The sequence below is a fragment of the Sus scrofa genome, chromosome 8 (genome assembly GCF_000003025.6).
Source record: "Sus scrofa isolate TJ Tabasco breed Duroc chromosome 8, Sscrofa11.1, whole genome shotgun sequence".
NCBI classification, from domain to species: domain Eukaryota; kingdom Metazoa; phylum Chordata; class Mammalia; order Artiodactyla; family Suidae; genus Sus; species Sus scrofa.
Window position 1 is genome coordinate 96,058,603 of NC_010450.4, and position 12,070 is coordinate 96,070,672.

The window sequence follows — 12,070 nt, forward strand, 5'->3', positions numbered from 1 at the left end:
AGGATCCTGGGAAGTGACTGAGATCAGGCATGTGGACCCAGAATGTTTGGCAGTGGCAGCAGCAGGGCGGATGTGTTCCCAGGGTTGCAAGAGCACCAACAGGTGGTGTTCGGTCACGGTGCCCTCCTCTGTAGTGCCCTTGAGATGAATGGGGCTGCAAGTGATTTTTGTTCAGGTATCCCCAGTGGCAGTGGGCCACGCCCACCTCTGGAATCAGAGATGCCTGCAGACCACGCAAAAGGCACCCTGTCCCACTTAGCCCACGCAGGAGGTGCTACACCGGCTGCTCCTAGTTGTAGGGTCTTTGGAAGGAACAGTGACAAAGTGGGTGCCACCCAGAGTGTTTGACAGTGGCAGCTGCAGAGGGCAGGTGTGTTCCTAGGGGAGTGAGAGCATCAGCATATGGTGTTTGGTTGCAGTGCCTTCTTTTCTTTTTTGCCAACCCCTGAGGTGATTGGGGTCACAGGTGGAGCCCACTCCAGGCCCCCAGAAGTGGCAAACTGTGCCTCCCTCTGGCCTCTGAGATGACTGCCGCAGTCTGTCCCTGTCCCCTGTAGCTCGTGCAAGAGGCACCATGTCGCACTTAGCCCCCTAATGCCCTTAGCCCACACAAGAGGTGCCTGGCCACCAGTAGCCTGCATAGGAAGCACCCATCTGCCCTAAACAAGCAAGAGGGTTATTGCCACCCCTAGTCTGCACCAGAGACACCCCACCCTCTGAGAGCCCATAGGCATGCGCACCCTCCACTGCAGGGAGTTTCCTAAGGCATCCGCCCTTCCTCCTCTCCCCTCCCTAACAATGGCGCCTTGCCTCTCCTGTGTCCAGTGTGTGAAAGTGTCCAGACTTTCTCCCGGGTTCCCTCTGCCGGTGGTGTTCCTCTCTTGAGCCCGTGGCTCCCCTGCCCGTGGTGCACTGCTCATTAGCCCCTCAGGCTGTTCCTACACAGCCAGCCTCAGTCTTCTCCCTGGGACTGACCTCTGGAGCCTGAGTCTCAGCGCCTAGCCCCGGCCAAGCATCTCAGGCTGTGGTGTCCAGACTGATGGTTCTGATGATCTGTGTGGCTCTCACTCTGCTTTGCTGTTCTCGGTACAGCTGAGGCACTTTTCTCAGCGACTTTGAGGTCCCATTGACTTGGCTGACCTCTCCGTCTGTTAGGTGGCTTCCCGGGGTGTGGGTTCCTTTTCTCTCTCACAACTCCCTCTCAGGAATGCTAGTCCTGTCCTGATTACTTTTCTCTCTTTCTAGGTTTTCTTATTTTGATGATGATTTCCTTTGCTGTGCAAAAGATTTTAAATTTAATTAGGTCCTAATTATTCATTTTTGCTTTTATTTCCTTTGTTTTAGGAGACAAATTCCCCTCCACCCCAAAAAAATACTGCCACAATTCGTGTCAAAGAATATTCTGCCTGTCTTTCTCTAGGAGTTTTATGGTTTCCAGTCTTACCCTAGGTCTTTAATCCATTTTGAGTTTATTTTTGCGTATGGTGTTAGAGAATGTTCTAATTTCATTCTTTTATATGTAGCTGTCCAAGTTGCCAGCACACTTACTGATTCTTTTACATGTAGCTATTCAGTTTCCCAGCACCACCTAATGAAGAGACTGCCTTTTCTCCACTGTATATTCCTACCTCCTGTCATAGATTAATTGACTATAAGTGTGTGGCTTTGTTTCTGGGCTGTCTTTTTTGTTCTATTGATCATTATATCTGTTTTTGTGCCAGTACCATTACTGTTTTGATTATGTAGCTTTTTAGTATAGTTTGAAATCAGGAATCATAGTTTCTCCCTCTACCTCTGTTCTTCTTTCTCAAGATTTTTTTTTTGCTAATCAGGGTCTTTTGTTTCCATACAGATTTTAAAATCATTTGATCTAGTTCTGTGAAAATTACCACTGGTATTTATTTATTTATTTATTTATTTATATATTAAATGGCTATACCAGTGGTATATGGAGGTTCCCAGGCCAGGAACTGAATCCAAACCACAGCTGCAAACTATACTGCAGCTGTGGCAACACCAGATCCTTTAATCTACTGCTCAAGGCTAGGAATTGAACCCACACCTCCACAGTGACCTGAGCCACTACAGTCAGATTCTTAAACCCATGCACCACAGCAAGAACTCCACCCCTGGTATTTTTATACATAATGCACTGAACCTTTAGATTGCCTTGAGTAGTATGGTCAGTTTAACAATACTGATTCCTTGAATCCCTATATTATTGTATTTGATGAACTTTATTTTCAGTAAAATGGTTTTAAAATTAAGATTTCATTTTTTCTAGTTTCAATGGAGATTGTAATATTAGTAGATAACTCTGTTTACGTTATTTTAGAGATGGTTGCAATTCCTTGGGAAAATTTTTACCTTGATATGTGTTTGTTTTAAATGATGTTTTCTGGTTATAATTATATGAATTCAGTGTCTTGAAGTTCTTCTGATATTATAACACATTTTTCTTTCTGGGTTTATATGATTTTGATCTAATCAGTCTTTTAATTTGAAATTTTCTATGCTTTTTTGTGTAATTTTAAAGTGTGAAATCTTTATAATTTAATTTAAGATTAAAGTTGAATTTAAGGCTTTCAGAGGTTATATAAATTATGAAAGAGTTATATAAGGATATGCTGGCAAATAAAGCCTCTATTCTTAATTTCATAATCCTGAAGATTTTTTTTTTTTACTTTTTATTAACTGGAACTAGTAAGAAATCAAATGAATTTTATGAAATACAATGAAAAAAATAACAATCCTAGAAGATTTAAAATCCCATTTCCACTTAATTAACTAGATGAAATTATTATCATACTTAAATTTTTTCCTTAATCACTTGTTTTATCAATTAATAAGGTATAACTCTGTTGAAAAATTAGTCTTTCTAGGAAAAACTGAACTATGTATCTTGGAATTAATTATGACCAATTTAATTCATTCACAATTGTGATATATATTTTCTAGTAGCATATTATTTAATGTTTTTTAAATCACTTCTAAATTCTGAGGTTGATTTAAAAATGATTTTTGTGGGGTTTTTTTTTTTTTTTTTTTTTTCCGTTTTTGGCCGTCTGGTGGCATATGGCATTCCCTGGCCAGGGATCAGATCTGAGCTTCAGTGTGACCTAAGCTGCAGCTGTGCCAATGCCAGATCCTTAATCCACTGTACTGGGCCATTGATCCTAATGTGCCACAGCAGGAACTCCGATGTTTATGTAAACAGTGATTTTTGACCCAAATGTTTATTTAGTTGACAACTGAATCAATAATTACTGTTACTGAGTCTATATTTATAATCTATTATTGTATTAACTGTTCAAAAGGTTGCACAGTGAATTAAAAGATGCTGTTGAAAAGCAGTTGGAGGCCCTTCCCTTTGCCACAGAGGTGGGAAATGAGATATATACAGATGATGAAACAGTCAGGAATCTTCAAGAACAACTACAACTGGCCAATCAAGTGAGTGATATATACAAACACACGTATGTCTGTAATTATATCTCAAATATCAGAGAAGTTTTAAAGATATGTATCAGTCATTTTTTATGAATGATAACAGAATATCAAAATTGTTAGCTTAGTGGCTTTCTACAGCTTGCAGTGTAGTTAACACGTAGCAAAACTTGCAATATGTACCCTCCCTCATAGTAATTGAAATATTTGGAAAGCTCTATTGTGTATATCCTGTTTTTAGCACTACATTTGTTTTGCTAATATGTAAGGCAATTTTATTTTAATTTATAATTTTTGTATCTTAGGTATCTCATATCTTGTATGGATTTGAATCTCATTCTACTTCCTGATTTAATAGTTATCTATGAAAAATCATTTTTTTACTTGGAAATTTGGTTTTGGAATTCTTTGCTTTTGAAAGTGATACTTTAATCAGATAGGCTGTTGATAAAAGGAACATTATGTAGCACTGAGTTAGTTTTTAATTTGTAAAGGGAAGGAATTTGAAAAAGCAATAGGGGAAAAATAATGAGGAAAGCATGTTCTTTACTCAGTTCTAGACTAGTATTTCAGGAAATATTTGTTAATTTCAATATAGATATAAATGAAAATTAATTTAGACTTACAAATACTTTCTAACCAGATTTTAAGTATGTCTTGTGAAAGCTATGACAGAATATGCATTTCTTATAACTCCTGCAAAATATTATGACATACCATAAAAGATAAGTGTAAGAAAAGACCATAAGAGTGTAAAAGAACTCTTACTTGTTACACCTCTAATATAAGCAATAATTATTGGTCATACCTTAATAAAACTAAAACTTCTTAATTTAATTTGTAAAAAGAAAGAGGAGTGCAAAACTAGATAAGATTTGTAGTTTCAAAAAGCATACAAAACAAAAATTCTATCTCTAAAAAGCACCTCTCTCTAGTACTTTTTTTACTATAATTTCTAATGCTAAATTTTATTTTTTTAAGCACTTGTTTCCTCACTTCTCACCCCTTTCTCCTACCTTCTCTCCTATCTTTGCCTTTCTCCATCTCCATCTTAGTTGTTATATTATTTCTCTGAAGATGGTCCTGCTTTTTGTCTACATTTTGAATCATTATTTCATAGATTTGGTGAGATCCAAGTTTCAGTAGTCAGAAATTTAAAAAACAGATTTGTTAAAAACAAATTTTGCCAAATCTGTGTAGTACTTTGTATATCAATATGAAATTTTGCTTACTGAGAGTTTAGGCAATTTTATAAAGTATGAATAATAGAAAAATGTTAATAAATGCATAAAATAATAATGTCAAATGTTAACTACTCTTATTACTTATACATGCATGTTTATTAATTTTAAAGTTCTAGTAAAACACAATGCAATTGTTTTGTTATCCATCTCTAGATTGAAAGGCCTTTGTGTAATGTGTGAAGATTGGGTGAATACAAAGTGAACAGATTAAAAACAAAATATAATTTATAGCAGAAAATGGAGAGAAAGTGGAGAATTCTTTATTATACTTTATGAAATTAATAAATGTAGAGAATTTAACTGACTATTCAAATATTTTCACCTATTACACAAATATTTATTAGGTATCTATTACAGATGAGGCACTATGCTTAGTATTGATTCTATAGAGGAGAATGGCGGCACTTTTGTGAAGCACACAGGCTTTTGGGAAAAAAAGTATGGTCAGACTTTTGAGTTTGGTCCCCATTCTTCATTCTAGCTCTGTGATCTTTAGAAACTTGTTTGTGCTTCACTTTCTTTGTTTACATAGAGAGATTATAATTCTTATGGTGTTCTTACGGTAATTAAAATTTTAAATCCTCATAAAGCACATAGGGTAATGCCCAGCACACATGTAAGTTCATAAATTTACCTACTATTTTTATCCTTTTTATCATCATTATGCCTAAACAACAAGATAAAGAAGAATTGAAATTAGGTGCCAAAGGTTCTGTATAGGGCAAGTATAATTGCTTTGGAAGCTGATAGCACTAGTACAATATCAAGTACCTAACTTAATATTTTCAGTTTAGAGTATTTTGTTCTATTAAAGTATTGTGGTTTATAAAAATCTTTCTGGAGGACAGTTTGGCAATAAGAGTCCTAGAAATGTTCAGATCCTTTGACCAATTAATTAGATGATGACATCCACATAAATTCTAGGAATCTGTCCTAAGAAAGTGTATATAAAATATATAAATAAATATATTAATTATAGTATTATTTTGATAGTGAAAAGTTGGATGTAGTTTAAAATTCTGAAAATATGGAGTCACTTAAATTTTATTTGTTTCCAAATGATAGATTGTGTATTAGTACAGTGGCTCTCAAACTTTGGTGTGTATCATAATCACCTAGGGGCTTATTGAAATAAAAATTGTCTCCCCCTCCCCCAAATTTCTGGCTCAGGAAGTCTGGAATATAGCTCAATAATTTATATTTCTAACAGGTTCTAAGGTATTGCTGCTAGTCCTTTGAGAACCACTGGCTTAGGAGAATCTGGTTTTTCTAACTAGTAGTCCAGATGATTCTTACCATCAGATAAGTTTGGGAAACTGCAATCATTGGAAGTATGAGGCATTTTATGGCCATTCTATTGAAAATAACACAGTCTTAAAGAAATAAAATAAATTGCACAGGGTCATTCAGCCAGGAATTAGAAATTCAACCTAAGCCTTCTGGTTCCAAATTCTGCTTTTGTCTCCAGATTCTAAAACTACCTAAGTTTCAGGCAAAACTAGTCAATGATTTTAGAAGTCAGGGAAATGGTTATTTTGTGAGCATTGTATTATCCGAAAGAAAGGGGCAACTGTCTTCTAGGTGCTAGTAATAATGTTTTCTTGAACTGGGTGCTGGTTACATGGGTGCGCTCATTGTCCAAATTCATGATTTGTGTGTTTCCGAATGCATGTTATATACCACAGCAATAGTTTCCTTAAAACTTAAAAACATGCATTTATTTGAAATGTATACTCATTACGTTCCTAAAATGACTATCTTTTCACTACACCTTCTCAACTACTTACTAAAACTGAGAGAGGATTAGCTCTAACCTGAGCTTTAAAATCTTGGGCTTTAAAGACAAAGAGATGAAAGTTTCTTCTTGACTCTGTCAACAACTTGCTAAGGGACTCCAAGGAAATGGCCTGAACCTCAGTTTCCACTTCTCTAAAAAGAGAATAATGTGGAGTGTCTGGGTGGCTCAATGGAAGTGAATCTCACTGTTATTCATGAGGACTCAGGTTCAATCCCTGGCCTTGCTCAGTGGGTTAAGGATCCAGCGTTGCTGTGAGCTGTGGTGTACACCCATGCAGCTTGGCTCTAGCATTGCTGTGACTGTGGCGTAGGCCAGCAGCTACAGCTCTGATTTGACCACTAGCCTGGGAGCCTCCATGTGCCGCAAGTTCATCTCTTAAAACACACACACACACACACACACACACACACACACACACACGAGAATAATGCTTTCCATATGCTAGTTTATAGTATCTCAACCTTTTTGGTTTCAGGACGCTTCTTCAGTGTGCTAAAAAATTATTGAGAACTCCAGAGAGCTTTTTATTTTTGTGTGATATTTATCATATTACTAATTAAAACTAAGACTTTTTAGAAATGGAGCGTAAGGGTTCATTTTGGTAGCCATCAGAGCAGTGACAACAGCACAAAGTATATTATATAAATTTTGGAAAAATCCACTGTACACTTTATGTGAGAATAAGAGTGAAAAGGGCAAGTAGTATCTTCATATTATTGTGGACATAATTTTATCTTCAAGGGTGCTCATACCACTCTTTGAGAATTGCTATACTGAAAGAATATTTAATGACTTGAGAAAATTCTCATTATAAAAGGCCAGGTGAAAATACTGCAATACAAATAGAACTCTATATGATTCCTATTTTTTTAAAAGAAAAAAAATACAAAATTCTCCCCCCAAATCACATTTATAAATAAGAATACTTCCAACATTTATAAAAATTATTGTATCACAGATGTCAGCAATATTTATTATCAGGTGGTAAGAAATATCAGGTAATTTTATTTTCTTCTATGTTTTTCTGCATTTTCCTAATTTTCTACCAAAAAAAATTTTCTACTTTGGCAGTCAGAATAAAAACCTCTTGTACTTTAGCAGGGAGAGTTTTCTTCAGTAATTTCTATAGCTTACACTTTTTAGGATCATGGACAGCGGTTTAAATCTCTATCTCTGATTGAAGCATTTTAATTTTAACTGTTAAATCGGAATTAAAAGAAAATTTCAAACTAAACAATTTTAATCTTTAAGTTTATTCTCTAAATAATTATTAATGCAACTTACATATCAAGAATATTACAACCATAGCATCTTATACAAGTTTTGTTTATGTTCTGTAAAAGAATATGATTCATTTGTACAATGCAATAACCTGCTAATACTTGAATGAGTTCTCAAATGTTTTTATTTCATAGGAAAAAACTCAGGCTGTGGAACTCTGGCAGACTGTTTCTCAGGAGTTGGATAGACTACAGAAACTTTACCAGGAACATATGACTGAGGCTCAAATTCATGTAGTTGAAAGTCAGAAACAAAAGGTAATCTTATATTTAATGATTTTCCTTTATATTAATGAGAAGTTGCATACTGTAGAAACTCACTTTTGCAGAAGAATGTCCAGTCTCTACCTTGTTATTTATGTTAGCAATAAATAGATCTTTGATGCTTAGAAATTTTTTGAACACATAAGATAATCACAGCAGTGCCTAGTGTACATTACGTTTTATAGTGTGATTAGCATCGAAAGCTGTATTTAGTGCTAAGAAGCAGCTATAAGATTATTATGTTTAAATGGGCCTCGAAAGCTTTTATATTGTGATTTTCTACCTGTTTGAAAATGACAAAAACTATTCATCAGATCATGAAAGTGAAGAAGGCTGCTCAGATATGGTAACAATGCTATATAAAATGAAAATGTTAACAATCTTGAATGTGATCTTTTACTAAAATAGATGTAAAGTTTGCCTAACATAAATTAATCAGATAGGATTTTACAATAGAAAGGGATTTTGATGGTTACTAAGGATTTCTTTCTATTCAAAGCAAGAATCATTTTATCTTCTTTTAAAGTGGGTATCTAGCTTTTTGCTTTTTATGTCTGTTGACAAGAACTCACTGTCTCACAAGACCATTGGAAAATCTGCCTCCCTTAGCTTTCCATTGATTCTTTTCTGCTTGGTATTGAAAATTATGGGGTAATTCCAATTCTGTTCACTTGCCCCTGGATTTTGAGAAGGCAGCTGTTTAAATATGTTGGTTATCATGCCTCTTTTCAACTTTCATGTATAGATTTTTGAAATTCCAATTTATGACTGTTCCCGTTATTATCATTATAACTGGGAATTTCCACCTAAAGAGATCATGATAATACTTAACAGTGTTTCACAGTTTACAAAATGGTTTTTCCATACATTCCCTGGTTTGGAAATAACTGAGCCATAGCACTTTCACCTCTGAGATCTAGAAACCATTTCTAATATAAGTGTGTTCTTCATGTAGGTCAGTCAACTAAGCCGTTAGGTTGCTGGTGGAGGGATTTCCACCTAAGATCATTCTTATACTATAGCTATGCAGTTAGGGTTGGTGTTTTGGGATTGTTTTGTTTTTTGTGTAAAACTTTAAAAATAATACTGTGTTGTTATTTCCTTAATTATCCATCAGTCTTGAATTATGTTACTCAAAATATTAAAGCTCCTCTCAACTTAGTGTCACCTGCACATACGATGTTTAATCTGATCATAACAGATAATTGAAATATTTAGAGCATGTGGGGCATACAAGCCATGAGAATTTTAAAGAAGGGGGAAAGGCACTACAACTCCTGTTTTGCGGTTTGTATTTTGTAGGTTTCGAATAGGTTTGAATGTGGCTTGCCATTATTGGATAAGGTCTCTCTAGCATATCTACCTACTAATGCATTGATTTCTAGAAATAATTGTTTCACATAAAACATAAATAGCTACATTAGTTTCTACATTGCCGCCTTATTTTATTTTGTAATCATTAAAAAAATTTCTCTTTTCATTTCTCCAACTGTTAATTCACACAATAATTGTTAGAAGAAATACAACAGGTATCATTAACTTAGCCATAATGATTTTAGTTTTGATCTTAGTTTAATTTTAAATATGGGTTACAAACAAAATGCTGTTTATGTACCCTCCCATCTTCTTCCTGTAGGATCAGCTGACCAATTTTCAACACCTGACCAAGCAACTTCATGTTACTAATGAGAACATGGAAATGGTAAGTGAAAATATCCATTTAGTGCACTTTTATATAAACTAGAAGTCGTCACTGTAATGGTAATAATATTTATTTTTGCTAAGTCAGATCAATAAGAAAAAAAAACTTCAAATTTAAAAAAGGTAGGCAGTGCTCTTTTCTTTTTGTCTCTTTCTTTCACATTCAGTAGTATAACATGAAGTTCATGGTAGTTTCTAGAGATCAAAAGCTAACATCTGGAGTTCCCATCGTGGCTCAGTGGTTAACAAACCTGACTAGAATCCATGAGGATGCAGGTTCGATCCCTGGCCTCACTCAGTGTGTTAAGGATCTGGCATTGCCTTGAGCTGTGGTGTAGGTCGCAGAAACAGCTCAGATCCCGTGTTGCTGTGGCTCTGGGATAGGCTGGCAGCTAGAGCTCCGATTAGACCCCTAGCCTGGGAGCCTCCAAATGCTGCTGGTGCAGCCCTAAAAGATAAAAAGACCAAAAAAAAAAAAAAAGCTATCATCTATCTGAAAAGTAACCTAACCTGAAAACCCTCTTAGGGTCCTTGGTAAAATTTCCTGAGAATATTCTATACTGTGAGCTCCTCAAGGAGAGGACTCATGCTTTGTTCGTAGTATTTCCTCTAGAGCACAATTAGGAATACAATCAGAATAGTGGAACTGTTAGACAAATGAGTAACCCAAATCCTTTGAAACAGTAAGACATTAAGAACCATTTATTAGTTGATTGACCATCAGTCACCTAATTGCTGTACATAAATTTCTCTTTAATTTTTTCCCAAAAGAAATAGCATTAGCCTTCCCAAATCTGTTCTTTACCTTTTTTTTCCCCCTTCTTCCTTTTCTTTTTCTCTTTTCCTTCCTGGAATTTTATTTTACCTTGTTGAGTAATAGGATTATGACATTCCAGGTAATTCCTCTTTTTCCTTTCTTTACTTTGCTTAGTTACTCTGCTAATTCTTGTTAATACCTAATGAAAATGTCTTTGTTTAAAAGTGGAGTTGTGCCCATAGAAGTAAGTTTATCCAATTTTATTCTACTTTAAAAATTTTGTGTTCTCATTTACCATGTAAGAAATTATTAGATAATTTTTTCTCTATTTAATACTACTTTTGTAATATTCAGAACTTCTAGTCACTTATAATTTTTAATAATATACTTATTGGAGTTTTAAAATATTAAAGTACTCCAGAATAAAATGGCGACTGATTTCCATAATTAAGAAAGCCTATTTCAGAGTTCCTGTCATGGCGCAGTGGTTAATGAATCCGACTAGGAACAATGAGGTTGCGGGTTCCATCCCAGGCCTTGCTCCGTGGGTTAAGGATCCGGTGTTGCCTTGAGCTGTGGTGTAGGTCGCAGACGCGGCTCGGATCTTGCGTTGCTGTGTCTCTAGTGTAGGCCGGCATCTATAGCTCCGATTCGACTCCTAGCCTGGGAACCTCCATATGCCTCAGAAGCAGCCCTAGAAAAGGCAAAAAGACCAAAAAAAAAGAAAGAAAGAGAGAAAGCCTATTTCTACGTGACATTAATAGTTCATAATTGTTTATTCCTTCTTTCAGTATTTCCTAGAATTGAGAGTTCCCATCATGGCTCAGTGGTCAAGGAACCCAACTAGTATCCATGAGGGCGTGGGTTCAATCCCTGGCCTTGCTCAGTGGGTTAAGGTTCCAGTGTTGCCATGAGCTGTGGTGTAGGTCACAGACATGGCTTGAATCCTACCTTGCAGTGGCTGTGGCGTAAGCTGATGACTGTGGCGTAGGCCAGCAGCTGTAGCTCCAATTTGACCCCTAGCCTGAGAACCTCCACATGCCATGGGTGCAGCCCTAAAAAAGACCAAAAAAATATTTTTTTTCTAGAATTGTTCAGGTTATATAATCCTTTAGTATTTTATATCACAGAGCATGTATTTTACAATCCCAAATCATTCTGATAAAAGTCATAGGAAAGAACATTTGAATATTTATAGGACATACTTTAAAAATTTGTAAGGTAGACATAGTTTCAGGCCAAAACTAAGATTAATAAGCTCTGGATACAATAAAAGTGATTAAGGATTGACAAGTTGGATAAAGCATTGTGTTCTAAAGAACAGTGAAAAGACTGTCCTGTTGGTTAAAATAAAGGAACATGGCCAAGAGAAATTTTAAGACTTTGGAATTTTTCTTAATGTATCAAACATTAAGGTTAGTAAACAAGACACTACTAAATGTAAAGGGAGCTAGTGAAGTGCTGATAAATATTTTCTAAGTTTCAAAGAGCATTCAGAGCATGGTCGTAGGAGGAAGTTTGAGTCAAAATAAAATAATTTCCATTAAAAAATTTTCTGATTACATGAATAAGCTCATTA

General features: G+C 35.5%; 1 protein-coding gene across 6 annotated transcripts in view; it reads left to right on the forward strand.

Moving 5' to 3' along the window:
- The window catches only part of SCLT1 (sodium channel and clathrin linker 1), a 249,657-nt gene that overhangs the window by 109,143 nt on the left and 128,444 nt on the right, over window positions 1-12,070 (forward strand). For all 6 annotated transcript variants that reach the window (XR_002346423.1, XM_021100692.1, XM_013989334.2 and 3 more), the window contains 3 exons: window positions 3,318-3,453; window positions 7,905-8,027; window positions 9,670-9,735. Coding sequence is in view for 5 of the 6 variants with exons in the window: in XM_021100692.1 (XP_020956351.1) it covers window positions 3,318-3,453; window positions 7,905-8,027; window positions 9,670-9,735 (325 nt within the window). In the remaining variant the exon portion in view is untranslated. The remainder of the gene's footprint in view (window positions 1-3,317; window positions 3,454-7,904; window positions 8,028-9,669; window positions 9,736-12,070) is intronic.